The following is an 18,581-nucleotide window of genomic DNA, read 5'->3' as shown; positions in this document are numbered from 1 at the left end:
CAGCCTCCTGTCTGTGAGGAAGTTCTGCCAGACAGTGCTGGAATCCCATCTGTAATGTGGCCCTAAGAGAAGCACATGGCACTGATGGCAGCTTCCTGCTGGGGGATGTGACAGGCCTGGTGCACTGACGAGTCATGCAGTGACAGATGGAAGAACGGTGTGAGATAAAGAAAAGGAAAAGTGAAAGAACACCTGCACACTCTCACTCACACCTCAAGCTTTTCCACACCTTGTCCAGCTCTGTCTCATGCTCTTTTTTGAATAGTGTTTTTTTTCTCTCTTTCTCTTGGTTTCCTTTGTTTTAACATCATCCATCTCAGCAAACATTGTTATATGTGATTAAATACAATTAATTTGATTAATTAATCTGCGTGTCACATAATTTTTTTTTTTTTTTACATTTTATTGTCAGCCCTACTATTTTCCTTATTTTCCTGTATTCCTTTTAATCAATGAAGAATCAATCAGGCACTTTTCCCCTCAGGGAGTTTCAGACAGATTTGAGAGGATTTGATTTCAAGCTCCACATGATTGGACATTTCCAAGTGATTTACCACTCTGGGCCTTTGGAATTATTCACAGGTATTTATATACATTAATGCCAGACAATGAGAGCATCAGGAGCGGTGGTTTACTCGAGGACAGACACTGTGTGCTTTAAGCAGATTTAATCTGGTTATTCAGTTCCAGGCATCATAGCTAAATCAGTATGTTTGTCTGCACTCTATTTCAATACAACGTGTGATGCCAGACAATATGAAACTTTGATAGTTAAGACATGTTCCACAACTTTATCTACCATTAGTTTTTTAAAGCAGCAACATAGCTACTTTTATATTAACCCTCACACATTTGATTGTAATTAGCAAAATCATGACCTCACTGTATCTTCTACTTCCCTTTAGAGGGATAGTTCACCCAAAAACAAAAATATTGTCATCATTTACTCTAGGGCTGCAACTAACGATTATTTTGATAATCGATTAATCTGTCAATTATTTTTACGATTAATCGGTTTATGTACTTATACTTTAGTTTTTTCCCATTCCCCCCCCCCCCAAGTAAATTATTAATAAAGGGTCTTTATCATTCAGCATAGATTTTTAAGAGATTTTAACCATTGTGCATTGTCATATCCTCATCAAAAATATACCTGGAGTTGTTTTATTATGTGTTAGTGATCCTTTGTCGAACTCTTCTGCAATCAAAACACTGACCCATACTCTAGCAAATTTCACAAGGAGATTTCAAATAATGTTTTCACCATGGCAGTCCTTAGAGCTCCTAAAGTAGTTTAACATCCTGAACAAAGCTTATTAAGGAATCTGAACATATTTTCACGAAGAATAAGGATAAAACAGAATAAGATTGCAGTGCGTTGTATTTTATTATTTACTGGGAAACAGCTTTATAGCTTATGCTGTGAAATTGTAAACAATCCTTCGAATAAAGTGCCAATGGCATGAAACCTGAATGGAACTCACAATTTAAAGTAAAATCCATCAGAAGGTTGTCCAGAAAAAGAAAAAAAAAATCGGACACACAAAAAAACCTGCTGTGTGAAAAAGAGCAGTGAATACTTAGAAAAAAAAGTGCATTTCAAATATCTTTAAACATTTACCTCTCTCATTCAGTCATAATTAGGCTGCACGACTGAATTATGAACTGGTAAACGACAAACTGATCACAGAACATGTTTGTAAAGCTTTAAATGTTAACTGTTAAAAAGCAATGTTATCAGCTTTTACAACTAAACATTTGCAAACAACATTGTACTGGAGAATCTGCACAAATAAAAGTCTTAGGGGCCGTTCACATATCGCGCCTAAAAACGCGTGGAAAACGCTAGGCGCACCGCTTTCTCCTTTCCAAAGCGCTCGGGCAGAATCTAAGCAACCATGACGTGCTCTCTCCTTGAAGACGCGGAAATTTCAGCAAAGGATAAATGGATTTGCAGCTCTAAAAATCGCTTGCAGTAGCTCTGCTACTAAATTTATTTCAAAATGGAAATCCATATACAGCTATGATCAGCTGTTCCTTCATCTTGGCTGAGCTTTTAACGTTGTTACGGGAAAGGATGAAGCTGATTATTTAGTTCTTGTCACATGACCCGCAGTGCGCTTGCCGCATTCTGAAAAGTTGAAATGTTTTTAACTCGATGCTGTGCAGACGCGCCTGGAAAAACGGGTGCGTCGCGAACGCGTCGCTTCCATTATGAGCGCGCATACTGCGCGCCTACATAGGAAATAACGAACATGAGCGCGCAAAAGACGCGATATGTAGTGCAGTTTACAGGTTAATCTTCTTTTTTGAAGGCTCAAAATAAAGGACTCCCACATCCTGCTGAATGCTGCAGAGACGCTGTCCGGGAAGCACGTGACATAAAACGAGGCCAGCTATTGGCTATTCGCTACTTCTCCTGCTGTACTGGCTGAGTACAACCTCCGGTGGCTCATTACTGCCACACTTTGGTCACCGCAGATTTGAAATATGCACGAAATGAGCCGCTTATGGCAAATAAGTTATTTAGCAACGAATCGATGACTAAATTAGTTGACAACTATTTTAATAATCGATTTTAATCGATTAAATCGATTCGTTGTTTCAGCTCTAATTTACTCACCGTCATTTTTAGTTTCTTTTTTCTGTTGAACACGAGAAGATTTTTATTTTTTATTGTTTTGTTCATGAATGTTGGTAACCAAACATTTGATGGTGGCCATTGACATTGACCACAGTATTTTTTTCTCCAATCTAGGGAAGCCAATGGAAGCTCATACAGGTTTGTAACAACTTGTGGAAGAGTAAATGTTGACAGACTTTTTTTCTTTTTTTTTTGGTGAATTAAATCTTTAATTTGTATTGATTAAAATATAAAACTTAAATACACCCTTTTATTTCACAGATGTGACACTCTTTGTCAACATTTTTATTTTTCAAATTTTTATATTATTTTGTTGGTGTGTGTGTGGAAACGTAGTCTTTTGTGAATGTATTTCACATTATTTATGTATTTATTTTTGTGTCTGGTGGTGTTAACTTGTATTAATTGAAAAGCAAAGAAGTGGAAATGGAAACAGTAGATGCACACGAAGGTATCTCATTACCTCATTTACATTACCACCCCCCGCCCCCAAACTGTTATTTTTCTGTTTTGCCAGTAGTGAAGAGTCCATAAAATATATATTGTTTCCACGAATGTGAAAGCTTTGTTTGCATTTCAAATTCATTTTCAGTCATTTTGGGATTATGGGATTATATTATGGATTCCCAAACCCATGTAATGAATGCCCGAATGGCACTGAACACAAAGTATGCATTTTACATATCAAAAACAGCTTGTTTTCTTCCTCTCCGCCAATGCCGCTTCCCATCCGGCTTCCTACTCTGCTGTTTGGGCCTGGGGAAGCTGCGCTTGATTTCCTCTCCCTATGGGTGGCTTCAGAAATTTAGACAACAGGGGAAAGCAGCTGCCGCCGCGATCTTTATCCATTAACACATCTCAGTCACAGAGAGCAGAACACAACAATGGTGTTCATTCGTTTCGGCCCGGCCATGTCGCTCTCTGGAATATAATCAATGTTGCACCCCGTCGTGGATCTTTATGAGATATTCAGTGCAGTGGCTTTGTTACAGGGCATCCATGCAGCACAGCCCCATGGGCAGGCCCAAGTTATTGATGATGATGAGGGTGATGCAAGCAGGTGAATGTGTTGGTGGCTGTCAGACAGACAGAGGGACTGATGGGATACTGGTGCCATAATTAGGCCGGGGAAACCCTGGGTGGGCAAGCAGCAGACCATCTGGCCTCCATGCGAGTGTTGTGCCACCTGAACAAGGTCAACCTACAAGGATAGGGTCATTAATCAGGCTGGGTTAACAGGGCAGCGAAACGTGAGCGGCTGAGACAGGAAGTCAGACAGGTTTTTGCCCACCTCAATGCCTCAACAGCACAACTGAGTCCTAATAAAAAATGCGGAGTGCATGGAGACTAGATTGTTTGTGGGAATAAGGGAACTTTTGCAAGTCAACATTCTTTGCAAATCAATTTTGTCAATTTGACAGCTAATTTCTTTATTTTTGACATGCCACTTTTAGAAGTAAATTGAACATTTTGGCAGATGTTTGTCCCAGAACACTTAAAAAAAAGAAAAAAAAAGATCCCTTTTCATTTTTGTTGTGATCAAGCTCATATAAATCATTAATGATTCTGGCTATGCAATCAATCACTTAGATCACACTGAAAATCTTTACACACACATAAACTGACTGGTTTTAGAAAAGGCTCAGGGCGCACAGAGAACACCTTTTGGACATGAAGCAATTTGCATGTGAATGAAGAGAGGACCTGTCAAAGGGTATCGGCAGCAGATCTGTTCACGCACTGACCTTGTAGAAAGTCACCTACGGCTCGGAGCTGAAAGCACACTTGCACTGAGTGCTGGTTACAGATAAAAAGAAAACAAGGACAAAAGGGGTTTTGGGAGATGTCTAACAAAACATGCAATCAGGAGCACTTGTTTGTCAGAATGATGTTCCTCATTTCATTTAATCTCTTCATGTTTGAATTTTCAAACATATTGAAATGCTTTACATAACCTTTTTAGGTACTTTTTGGTACATGTGTGGCTATATATATATATATATATATATATATATATTAGGGCTGGGACAACGCGTCGAGGTCATCGATGACGTCGACGCAAAAAATACGTTGACGCAAAATATGCACATCGATTCGTCGACCTGTTTTTATTTCTCTAAAAAACGTTTGCAAAACGTTTACCTTATGTGCGCTGAATATACGCGATGGCCGGATCAACATTCTGTCCAACGTTATATAACCAATCCAGGGGTTTTTCTGCATTGATCTTTTTTTTTGGCGGCTGTCAAAGCCTTATTTGATCGGTGAGTGATAGTGACAGGGCGCGTACGAGAGAGAGCCTCGGCTGCGCGCGCACTCACAGTCTTCAAACAACACGAGCGCTTCTTGCTCTCTCTCTCACTCGTGCATATTAATCAAAATCATTAAACACGATAGAAAAAGGGGGGAACGCCAAAGTTTCACGTGGAGCATTTGGAGATTTTTTTTTTCTCCATGACAGGCTGCTGGCTCCCACTGTTAATTTATTTTTATTTTTTTGGAAAAGCACTCTCTGTATTAGCTTAAAGCCCTCAAGTTTACATTGGTTACTGGTTGTAATTTTAAGAGCAATAAACATATATTGCAATGTTAAGGAATTCATGTTTTTTTTCATTCAGATATGTAATTCAACATGTATAAATTGTTAGTAGTCAATTAATGGGGAGATAATCGAAATCGAATCGGCCTGAAAATTAATCGTTAGATTAATCGATGCAGCGAAAAAATAATCGCTAGATTAATCGTTTAAAAAATAATCGTTTATCCCAGCTCTAATATATATATATATATATATATATATATATACACAGTACAGACCAAAAGTTTGGACACACCTTCTCATTCAAAGAGTTTTCTTTATTTTCATGACTATGAAAATTGTAGATTCACACTGAATATATATATATACTGTACAGTACAGACCAAAAGTTTGGAAACATTACTATTTTTAATGTTTTTGAAAGAAGTTTCTTCTGCTCATCAAGCCTCTATTTATTTGATCAAAAATACAGAAAAAACATTAATATTGTGAAATGTTATTACAATTTAAAATAATAGTTTTCTATTTGAATATACTTTAAAAAATAAATTATTCCTGTGATGCAAAGCTGAATTTTCAGCATCATTACTCCAGCCTTCAGTGTCACATGTAACATCCACTCTATCACATGATCATTTAGAAATCATTCTAATATTCTGATTTATTATGAGTGTTGGAAACAGTTCTGCTGTCTAATATATTTGATGAATAAAAGGTTAAAAAGAACTGCATTTATTCAAAATAAAATAAAAAAAATTCTAATAATATATATTCTAATAATATATTTTCTTTACTATCACTTTTTATCAATTTAACACATCCTTGCTGAATAAAAGTATTGATTTTATTTTAAAAACAAGAAAGAAAGAAAAAATTACTGACCCCAAATTACAGACCAGTAGTGTATATTGTTATTACAAAATATTTATATTTTAAAAACAGCTTCTTTTTTTTTTTTACTTTTTATTCATCAAAGTATCCTAAAAAAAGTATCACATGTTCTGAAAAAATATTAAGCAACAGATCTGTTTCCAACTTTGATAATGAATCATCATATTAGAATGATTTCTAAAGGATCATGTGATAATGATCCTAAAAATTCAGATTTGCATCACAGAAATAAATGATAATTTAAAGTATAATAAATTTAAAAACAATTATTTTAAATTGTAATAATATATCACAATATTAATGTTTTTTCTGTATTTTTGATCAAATAAATGCAGGCTTGATGAGCAGAAAAAACATCTTTCAAAAACAGTAAAATAGTAATGTTTCCAAACTTTTGGTCTGTCTAGCATGATAATTGTGCCCTGGATGTGCATCCCACAAATCTCCATCAACTGCAAGATGTTGTCCTATCAATGGATCAGTTTTGGACTTATTATTTAAATCATATACTTGTATGAATGAGCTGTATATTCTTATTCCATTTGCGGTGCATCTATTTGTATAGGGACTCTAACAATGTGTGTCTGTGTCTCCTTAGGCTTGCGGCCAGTAAATAGTGACCTGTGTTTAGGCGTTTCTCCTAACACCACCCAGCTCTGCCATATTCCCTGTCCTGTGGAGTGTGAGGTGTCCTCCTGGAGCGCATGGGGGCCCTGCACCTTTGAAAACTGTCAGGATCAGTCCACAAAGAAAGGTAAGCTTGAACTATAGGACCACTTCATCTTTTACAGTTGTGTTTGTGGAGCGGTCATGTCACCCATTTCGCTAAAACAGAGCGGATCAATAAAACGTCCTCTTTCATTGTAAATCACATGAATTGTGTACGGAAACCTTTGAACACATAACTCACTCCTCCCCACCCCTCACCTCTATCTGCGCCATCAGCATCCGGGCCATAAACTTATCAACGCCTGCAAGGGCAGAAGATTCATTTTCTCAATGGTTTATGAACTAGGAGCACTGTAGAGGGAACAACAAACAAAAGGGACCCACAGAAAAATAAAACATGTCAGGAAATAGACAAAAGACAAAGCTAGGGTTAGACAGCTTCAAAGAGACGCACAAGCTTCAGATGGTCTCTGGAAGGAACCGAATCACCTGGATTCACAGGATGGCGGTTTACCGAATGCTGCTGACAGTTGGTATAGTGTATCAAAGGTGCTGACACGCTGGCTGCTTTCCTCGTTAATTATGGCTGGGACAGCGACCCGTGCCATGACTAATGCATATTGACTCATCCCTAATGAAGCGACTCAAAAGGATTGAATGGGAGGAAATTCTCCACCATGCATATCACTGATGGATTCTCTGTGAATCGGTGTTCCACTCTCTCTTTTCAAATGCCCACGGTTCATACTTCATAATAAAAAGGTCTCAGCACTTGTGTATGTACAGTATGTGGGCTCTCATTATTCAGGCAGATGTGGCTAAAGGAGTGAAGGCTTCTTTTCTTTATAGACATACAGTATCTCCAGCACAAGGACAGAATAGAACAACATGGTGCTACAACATTAACAAAACACCTCTGTGATCATTAGCTTTAGGGTCATGGATATAAAATCTGTATTGAGGCAAAGTTGAGAGAAATTTAGAATATCAAATGTGTGAGGAATTTCAGTTAAATTTTTATATTTAAAATGTATGTATTCAAAGGAATTTATATTACTTGTTACCTGTTTATATTACTTGCTACTCCCCTATAAAATAAAGTCAAATCCACAACAATATTTCCAGTATTTTAATTTAGATAACATCGAATGTTTCTGAACATCTCAATTCACATTCTAGAATTAAATTTGAAACAAATTCTTCTTTGCAAAAAAGCTCAATTCTGAATAATGCTGTGCAGTCCTGGTTTGATGTCACGCAACAACCAAATCCAGTGCTCTCTTACCTTCTACAAATTATGAATGTAGATATATACCGTTATTAATATCTTTTGTAATATATCAGTAATCTTTATTATAGCCTCAACAAGCTACAAAAATAAGCTTGATGGGAGATAAAGTACAAATTGCATGTGACATCTCAACCTGAGGCCCCAATAACATATCAGTGTGCACCTAAGACGTGATGAACATGAGATCCTGATGAGATTTTTCTGCGGCATGTGCCTTTTGTCTATTTTTGATTAACAGGGGTCATATGAAACCCAGCATCGTGCTTTTGTCTGATAAAGAGACAGCATATGCTATCAGACACCTCTGGGCTGACTGACAGGATGTGATACAATCCCCTTATACACCCGCAATGAGCTCTACGCTGACCTTATGATTAAATAAAGCCAGGAGGAGAGCGCAGGACAGAAGTCATCAGAAAAAGGGACAACGCTGGCATCTCCGACTAACTACTAAAAGCTCCCCTCTCTTATATTACCTTATCGGCCCCAGACAGCAACGTGGATTAAACCAGAGGCCAGGGAGCAGAGAGAGGAGGGTGACCTTGAGTCAGGTCCACCCATTTTCATTCCTCTGGAGCCCTTTTCCTACCCTTGAATGGGCAGACCCCTGGTGTCAAAGCCTCTTCTGTATTAATGGATTGCTGAATGCATTAGTCCCTTTGGTGAAAGGCAAGCATAATGAGTGAAAATAATATTCATTATGATGAGCTGCTCCAGTAATTTATGTCATCTTGCATGCTTAATGGACCAATATGTTTAATGTAATATTACAGTGATCATGCAATGACACACTGTGACAGTTTAGAGAGCTAACGCAGGGGATTGCGCCGACTAGTCGAATATTTCAGACACTAGTCAGGCTCGGTGTGAACTTTAGGAGAAAAATGTATCTGTCCACAAACTCCTTTAATGCATGAATAAAATGTATGTCTAATTAAAAAGAATGACTGTTCAAAAAGGGTAAAGTGATTGCTTGTTGTATTCTTAGAAATGTTTTTTATATAATAACAATAATAATAATAAATAAATAAATAAATAGTGTGTGTGTATATATATATATATATATATATATATATATATATATATATATATATATATATTACATTAATTATTGTATATTATTATTTTTAATATTGTTTATATACTATTTTAGTATTTATTCAAATTTAGATTCCTTTTGGTTTGTCATTTTCTTGCATACTTTTATTATTATATTATATTATATTAAATTTATTAGTTGCCAAGGCAATATGTTTAATTTTCATTTAAGTTTATAAAAAAATATCTGTTATTTTTATAGATAGATAATATATACAGTATATATAATATTTTTTTCAGTTAACAGATAGTTTTTTTTGTTTTGTTTTTTATAATGACCAGTAGTTGCATGTTATAGCCTATTTGAATTTATGTGAAAGTGAAATCTTGCTGAATTTGCGTTTTGCAATAAACTGAAAATGTTCAGTCATTTGAACAGATACATTTACTAATAAACTACTTTTTTGGTTGACTGTTTGACTAGTTTACATCTTTCAACCATACTAGCGTTCTTTACTCAGTGGAGTAAATCAATAACAAGAATGACTTTGAGTATCATCTGTGTTTTTCTACAGGTTTCAAACTGAGGAAAAGGAAAATCATGAATGAGCCCACAGGTGGCACAGGAAATTGTCCCCACCTGACGGAGGCAATTCCCTGTGAGGAGCCCAGTTGCTATGAATGGCTGCTGGTGAAGCTGGAGGAGTGTGTGCCTGACAATGACAAAGTATGTGGACCGGGAACCCAGAACCCACAAGTACAGTGCGTCAACAGTGACGGTGAGTCATACGTAAACCTTCCTTCTGCATGATATGGGACTGTCCACTCATAAGCATTCAAGCTACAGTAATTAAAAATATTTGTCTGAATAGACTTTCTATTTAAGGGTCATGCCCAAGCTTACAGTGTGTCGAATACAGCAACAAACCCAGATTGTTTTGTTTTTGCACAGCTGGGTCCAGTCTCGAACTCTGTCTGTAGGGCTTATGTTCTGGACTCACGCCCAATGCCGTAATTGCTGTTTTTGCACAGGCGGCTGGTAGTACTCCTCAATTGTTAGAGTGGCCAGAGGGGAAATTCAGAGCAGAATTCAGAGTAAGAAGTGACACTGCTGCCTTTTACTCTTCTAAACACAAAGCCACGTGTGCTGGCGCCGTCTACCATCTAACTAGCCCAAAGGCCCCAAACTCTTCAATAACGTCTGGATGTTATTGGCTTGACTGAGTACATGGTAGCTAGGGAAACCAACACCAGCACCATCTGTGAGATCAGAGAAAAATACAGTTTACCTGGAGAAAATCACATGCCTGGATCTGTGAACATAGCTGACACTAATGCCTCAATATACAGAGAGAGAGGAGAGCTCTTTTATGGTACATGTAGGTTGTAACTAGTTGTAAAACTATTAGAGAACATGGACATCCATTTAAATATTCTAATTCCAACACCCAGAAGTTATTTTAAGCATTTTAATCAAAAAAGGAAAAAAAAATTCTAACAAATTGGCAAATTATTGAATTAATAATACTTCTTTTTTTTCTGAAATAAATTAATACTTTAATTCAGCAAGGACAAATTAACTTGATCAAAAGTGACAGTAAATACAATTATGATGTTACAAAATATTTCAAATAATTGCTTTTCAACATTCTATTCGGCAAAAAATACTAATAAATATGTTTCCAAAAAATGCTGTTTTCAACATTGATAATAATAAGAAATATTTCTTGAGCAGCAAAATCATATTAAAAAGCATATTAAATCATAAAAATAATTTAAAAAGCATATTAGAATGATTTCTGAAGGATCATGTGACTGGAGTTATCATGCAGAAAAATCAGCGATCCATCACAGGAATAAATTACTTTTTTTTTTTTTTAATATTACTTTAAATTACATTTCACATCATTGCTGTTTGATATATATTCTTAAGTTCTATAATACTATTCTGTAAGTCTTCTTTCAAAAGCATTAAAAAAATCTTACAGATCTCAAAATCTTTATTGGTGACATACATGTACATGCAAACAAAGAGGAACATGAAAAACAAATGACTCAATGTTGCTTAAGCTCTCTGTGGATTCAGAGTTATTACACTGTTTACTCTTACTGTATGAGAAGCTTTTGTCAAAAGCCACTTTTATATCCAATTATGTAGGGCCATAAAATCTCCCATCTGTCTTGGTTTTGATTTACATTATTTATAAAGCCTAAAACTTCATAGATATTTGAGAAATGAAATGACCCAGCTATGTTGTACTAACAGTTTTTTAATGTGATTTTATGGATGAACACTTCGCTCTGGTTGATGAGGGAGCGAAATTCAGTGCTGCAAGCCTTCAATTCTGATTCATCCGATCTAATTAATTTCATATAATAGAGACTAGAGCATAGCTGAGTGAATATTTTAACAAGCCAAGTGGAAAGCCTGTCTCCAACTTGTGGAAATGAAATAGGTTCATTCAGCAAGCTTATCAAAAATAATTAACCCTAAATTATTGTGGATATGAGGGACAAGTAGAATATTCCATTTGTAAAAATAGAACCACCACCTCTGCCTACTTTTTCTTTGCCTTCCGTATTGTTAATGGCTCGACTCGGCTTGCATTAATGAATCAATTATGAGCGCACACCGTAATTGTATTTTACATCCTCACATTTCATTCTTTGTTCCAGTAAATTTCAGTGTGTGGACATGGCAATTACTGCGACATTCCAGAACCTCAGCATTCAGATCGCTAATGAGGACTCGGGGGAGAGAGAAAGGCAGAGAGTATGGACAGAAAGAGAGAGGCAGAGAAAGGCTCCTGTGTGTGTGTGTGTGTGTGTGTGTGTGTATGTATGTGTGTGCAACTCAATCAGTTTTGCAAGGCTCATAATCAAGCATCCCATTCACACCAACTGAAGGTGTCATACTGCATGTGCCTCAGCTGTCACCACAGAGACGACTGCCAGCTCCCCCCGGCCCTCCAACGAACCTCATCTCAGAGACAACACCTTCCTTAACATGCCCCGTGTAACAACTGTACTTTATATAGCACATGGATTCTATAGCTTTAGCAGCCATGTATTAAACAGTTTGATGACTATTTAATTAACTAAAGAAACTGATCACCCTGTATTGACCCTAAAATGCATAGCTCAATTTTCTCCTCTTGAATATATATGTGGGTCAAAATGGTCTGGGATAAAATATGATGCATGCTAGAGCACTGCTTGTTTTGTCATTGAAATGGTAATGACTGTAGATTTAATGATTTAGACTGTAGTTTGTGGGTCAGATTTTGCCTGGGGACCAAAATGCCTTAATTAACATACTAAATATGTAGTTTCAAACCTGTATGACTCTCTCTCTTCTGTGGAACACAAAGTAATATATTTTAAAGGATGTTTTTGGATATATATATATATATATATATATATATATATAGAGAGAGAGAGAAAGCGAGAGAGAGAGAGATCATGTGGTTTGACAGTTTTCATATTATTTTCCATATATGAATATATGAAAACATATATCCAAAAACTGAAAGAGACACTGGCCATTACTCTGTTCCTCCCTGCAACACATTGACCCATTTAAATCCAGATACCTTGCTGTAGTGAGGAATAATATAATTTGTTCAAGGTCACCTCTATCTTTGTCCTGCCTCGCAGACGGGTTGATGGTGAATATGTTGTTCTGGCACCAGTGGCGAGTCGCCTATATAAATGAAATTAACTCTGTTAGTCCCTCAAAGTCAGTCTGCATTTAGCTGAACTCCCTCTCTCCCTCATTAACTTTGGGAAGAGTAGTGTGCAGCCTCATCAGTATGTGACAGCACTCAATAGAGAAAATGTCAGATGCTGTCTGGTACTTTTCCATCAGGGGACGGTCAGACGCAGATGAGGTTTAACACTCTGAGATGTATAAGGGCTAGACATACAGCTGATATTACATTTTCCCCAGCATGTACTCACTGAGTTATTCATGAGGACAGTGGATTTGTTTTTCCCCAAGTCTGTGAGATTTGCCTTATGTGCAACCTTTTTTTCTTTTCTGTTTTCTTTTCTTTCCCCTTTTTAATTATTTTTATTTTTATTTTTTTAATCCAAGATGGTGACCAGCTAATGGGCTAAGATAAGATTTGAACTTCTAAAAAGGCACATAATTGCCTGTAATGGACTGCAAGGATTTTTATTTATTTATTTTTTTTTCCTGAAATGCTGTGTATAAATTCTTTCTCACCCCCAATCTCAACCACTCCTCATTGTTCCCTAGTGCCTCCCCTCTTCTCTCAATTATTGATTCCTGTTGTCTGCTGCTGATGAGAATAGATCTGTTGTGTCCCATAGGGTCCCGCCGTGTCATCTGACTCAGTGGGTTTTCTGTCACTTTGGGCTTTTTTTTCAGGGGTGGGGTTCACCGATCGATACAGGGGCTGGTACACAGTCCACAGAGGGGTTGGTGTCAAAAACTAGGTCTTTCAGATAACCTCTGTGAGCAAAGTATGTTTTTTTGTTTTGTTTTGTTTTGTCTTGTTTTACTTTGTTTTGATAGTTTGATTTTCTTTTTCCTCTGATTTGTTTTGATTGTTTGTTTTTGCTATTTTTTTTATGGTGTTTTTTTTTTTGTTTATATTTTTGCTTTGTTTTATTTTATTATTTGTTTTTGTTGTTTGATTTTGCTTTATTTAATTTTTTTGCTATTAAAACAATTAAACTAATAATAAATAATTTTGTTTTTATAAAATGTTAAAACAATATTTATCCTTTCATGTATAAGACGTAAAGATTTAAGTTAAATTTTATACACTAAAAACATGTCACAATATACATGTTAAGTAGCTTTTTCTTGGACAGCATTTATGTATAATTACATGTGATTGTGTGATTGCAAACATCGCCGGATCATCGTCCCTCTTGGGTGCACAGCTGTCACATCCTGTTTGACATTGAAAGAGTAATCTAAAATTCATGAGCAAGAAGCACATTAAAGTCTACTGAACTGCTTTCTACTGTTAAACTTTTGGGCTTAATGCATGCCATTACTATGCAAAGGGCTTCTATATGCAATTTACCCTTGTCCTTGGAGATTTTTATGCTAGAAATTAGCAATGGGTCATTACTAAAAAGGACACAACTGAGAGTGTTGTCATTTCCCTATTATAATAGGGGCCCACCAAGGTCTTATATGATATAGGGGTAATTGGGAACATGCCCATCCAAATGTTGTCTTGGGACTTTTGAATTTTATCAGTGTTCCAGTTTATGTATACATATACTGTATGCAGTGTTATTGTGTAAATTGGTGGTTTTCACTGAGTGTTCACTTGCACAGTGTGAATTCTCTGTGTGAGTAGATTTATACGCACTGAGTGAGATGTGTATTAATGTTCACCAGTTTAACAGCATCAAATGAGTGAGATTTCACTTTACTTGACTTTTGTCTTTTTTCCATTTGTGTTGTGGATATTAGTTTTTAATTTGCTAGAATTTGCCCTTTCATACTCAAATGTTTGGTGGTTTCCCAGGTTCCTTATTTAGGATGTGAGAATTTAACCGATCCCGTGTTTTGTTGTTCTCAGGTGAATACGTGGACAGGCAGCTGTGCCGGGACGCCATCCTTCCCATGCCTGTGCTTTGTGAGGTGCCCTGCCCCAAAGACTGTGTGCTCAGTCCCTGGACTTCATGGTCTCTGTGCTCCAACACCTGCTCAGGAAAGAACTCGGAGGGCAAGCAGACGAGATCACGCTCCATTCTGGCCTACAATGCTGGGGACGGTAGGGTTTTTACTGTTATCAAACAAATCTTATACCCTCGTTCCACTAAAATGGTGTGAGTTGAACTGGTGTTTGGGCAGAGGATCTTCAAACACCTCTCAGAACTGGATTTTCACTGAGCTGAACAATGATGTACCTTACTATGTTGCATAGCCTGCTCACAAACAAACAGCACTCTGCAGTCTTGTTTATGAGTCGTATGAGTATTAAAAACATTGAAATTTTTTTGAAAGCAATGTAATTATGCATGATGACTGTCTCCTTTTGTATCAACTGTAAAAAAAAAATAATAATAATAATATGCATAATTCAAAATAATCAATTCCAACATATAATCATCATCAATAATGTATTATAACAAACAAATATAGTGTCTGGAGTTTATGAGTCAGGTAGTACTTGAGTACAGATAGTACTTTGCAGTAGTAAAATTATTATTTTTATTTAATTTTTTTATATGCAGATTTAAAGTTCAAGAAATTTCTTATTGTCAGTCTTAAAAACACTTTTGGAAACTATTCTTTAATGAACAGAAAGTTCAGAAGAACAGCATTTATTTGACATATAAATCTTTAGTAACATTACAAATATCTTTACTGTAACTTTTGATCATTTCAGTGTGTCCTTTCTGAATAAATGTATTAATTTCATTACTGACCCAAAACTTTTAATTGGTTGTGTATTTTGACATTTTAAAAATGTTATTAATTGTTTAAGAGTTTAAAGAACTTATTTTGGTGCAGCAGTAGTTACAACAACTCAAATTAGAAACGATTAATTCATACATACCCACTTTAAGAAAAAAGGTACAAAAGCTGTCACTGGGGCAGTACCTTTCAAAAGTTACACTTTTGCACCTTTTGGCACTAATATGTACACTTTAGGTTCTAATATGTACCTCTAAGGTACCACTATGGACTCGTTAAGTACAAAGGTGTATTATTTATGATACTTGAGAGTGTATGACACTTTTTACACAAGCAGTGAAAATAAAGTATCTGGAGTTTTACTGAGAATATGTTAAACATTTAAAGTAATTATATTCAGCAATTTTATAAGCAGGTGCCAGGGAATTGCCGTGGAGTCAAATTATTTTTTTTTTCAGCCTAAATTCACCATTTTTTGTGTTTTTCTTTCAGTATGGGGCATTGCTTTACTTGATGCCCTGTGTGTATCATGTGCTTTCTTTTCCTCAGAGCATCATGCTGCTTAAAGTATTTAGCCTTATAGCCGTTAGTCCAAAACTAGACTGTTTGCTAGGGTCTCTCCAAAGATTCCTGCTTGTTTAGATATAATCAATCACCATCTTTTTACTGCTTATGTGAATTTGTTTGCTCAAGTAAACATGAGCAGATTGCAAATATCTTACCGCACTTGTCCCCTTATGTTAGTTTATCATTCTTCCATGTGAGCACAAAAAAAGCATATCACAAGGTAATGAAGGTCTCTGAGCATTAAGTGATTCAAACCTCAGGTGAGCTCAGGCTGTAAGTGTGTATCTGATGTGTAATAGACTGATGGATAAGTGGCTGCTTTGGGCTAAAACCTCTTCCTTCCTTCTCTCCACCACTCACCGGCCAGAAATCCATTTCCACAAATATGCAGCTTGAGGGAACAGGACTTGCACTGCTGACTGAGAGCAAATCGGCTTGGTTTGCTTTAACATCACATCATTTTATGGTCATGCTTGTGCCAGAATCAAAGGTAGTGTGTTTGGTACATCTGTGGTGTGCGGTTGCTTTATATATTACAGTTTTAGCACAAATTGCACAACATATGCGCAGTGATGCTTTCTGCCCTGTGGCAAATTGTGCTACGTGCTGCGATACTTGGATTATTAGCCTTCAAACGATTCAGGAGACGGTGAACCAAATTGATGACAAGCGTCTGAGAAAGCAGGTGTGTGCTGACAGTAGCATGAAGTTTAGTAGATCCTGTTCTGCTTGCCATCTGCCTCTTTGTGAGGTGATGGAGAGAATAGTATGAAGCCTCTCAGAGTAGGTCCTAGCTGCCTCAAAATGAGCAGAAATTCTTAATCCAAACACTCCTGTTGCCTCATTTTTGTCTATTCTTTTTTTTTTCACCAAATTTATAATTGTTGTTTTTAATTTTTAATTTTATTATTATTATTTCTTTTTTTTTCAAAGAAAATTTGTTAATTTAAGATTTTCCATAGTATTTGAATTTTAAGCAATTTGGTTCATGTTGTTAACATTAATTGAATATGTTTGATGTAGTAATTTTTATCAGATTTTCTCAATTTGATATTTTAATTGGTCTTTTAAAGAAATAATATTCATGATTATTTGATTCAGTTGACAGCCCAATTTTTAAGAGTAAGAAATAAGTGAATTCTTAAAGAATGGTCGAACTGATTTGGGACAATGTTTACTGTAAAACATATATACTTATTCATTTCCATTCAAATAAAATGTTTGTACTCTACTTTTATATTGTATTGAATTGTAATACTTTCATTGAGAAAATATGCTTTAAATTGATAGTTGACACACACACACAAAAAAAATGTTTTCAATATTAATAATAACGTTTATGATAATGTTTCTTGAGAACCACAAAAATGATTTCTAAAGGATCATGCGACACTGAAGACCTGAGTAATGGCTGCTGGAAATTCAGCTTTGCTATCATAGGAATACGTTACAATTTAAAATACTGAATATAAAAATAGAACACCGTTATTTTCAGTTCTAATAATACTTTATTATTTATTTAATAAAATAAAAATTTGATCAAGCTTGGTAAGAAAGAGACTCCTTTTAAAAACAGAGAAAATAAAAGACTTACCAACTAAAATAATTTACAGTTAAGCAGAGACAATTTATATTGCTCGCGTGTCTAATATAAAATTACGTAATAATTTGGTCTAACTCGTAAGACTTATTTTTTAGCAGGTTGTAATGTAGTAACATAAAATTGCTTGAAATTCCGTCAGCATTCAGTTCATTCCTGAAACGATGTGTGTTTGACCTTCTTTGCAACTATTCCAGAGGTTTACAGATCCCCAGACTGAGCATCATTTCAGTCATAAACCAGTCAGTGGCCCTTGTTCAGGGTCTTGAAAAACCTCCACTGACAGCCAAGTGTATATAAAAAAGGATACAATTTTAATGGAATCTTAAAATATTTATGATCCTACACATCAATGCATGGTGAGATATTGTATGTAACACATATTTGCTCTTTCTAAATGGAGGGCTTAAAAATTTCAGATGCACCGTTTCTTTTTGAGGATGTCATGCAGACTTCACTGCGTACTACATCAAGAGAAGCTTAACACAAAACTAAAGGAAGATGACTGGAGCTGCAATATGAACTGCAGCTCTTAATGGTACAGAGATGGACCAAGAACATGCAATTACTCTGAGCTGTGCATGGACTCACTTTTGTAATTGTACAAAGGATTAGTCTCCATCTGAGTCACAGGTCAATGAATAACCGGAGGGAGTGTTAATCCCCATTTGAAACAATGTGATTCTGCTGCAGCTTTCTGAAGCTCTGCTAATGCATTGCCCTGGCATGCCCTGAATCACTATGAGATGCTTTGGAAGGCAGAGAACCCTCTGGTAAATGGAAAGAGTTTTTTTCTCACTTTCATGGCCATTATTGTGACTGTGCTGTTAACAGCAAGTGCTTTCTAATGGTTCTCACATGTCTAATGAAGTGTATGATAATAGTCGATAACTGTTTAATAAATTAGATACTGTAGGACTGTGGTCTGCATTG

The 18,581-nt window shown here is 36.1% G+C and overlaps 1 protein-coding gene across 1 annotated transcript in view; it reads left to right on the top strand.

The window, feature by feature from the left end:
• The window catches only part of LOC132145431 (thrombospondin type-1 domain-containing protein 7A), a 117,341-nt gene that overhangs the window by 69,038 nt on the left and 29,722 nt on the right, over nucleotides 1–18,581 (top strand). The window contains exons 5-7 of the mRNA XM_059556461.1: nucleotides 6,673–6,828; nucleotides 9,648–9,851; nucleotides 14,640–14,834. Of these exons, the coding sequence (XP_059412444.1) occupies nucleotides 6,673–6,828; nucleotides 9,648–9,851; nucleotides 14,640–14,834 (555 nt within the window). The remainder of the gene's footprint in view (nucleotides 1–6,672; nucleotides 6,829–9,647; nucleotides 9,852–14,639; nucleotides 14,835–18,581) is intronic.

The sequence above is a fragment of the Carassius carassius genome, chromosome 8, assembly GCF_963082965.1.
Source record: "Carassius carassius chromosome 8, fCarCar2.1, whole genome shotgun sequence".
Lineage (NCBI taxonomy): Eukaryota > Metazoa > Chordata > Actinopteri > Cypriniformes > Cyprinidae > Carassius > Carassius carassius.
This window is presented reverse-complemented; position numbering and strand designations above follow the sequence as displayed.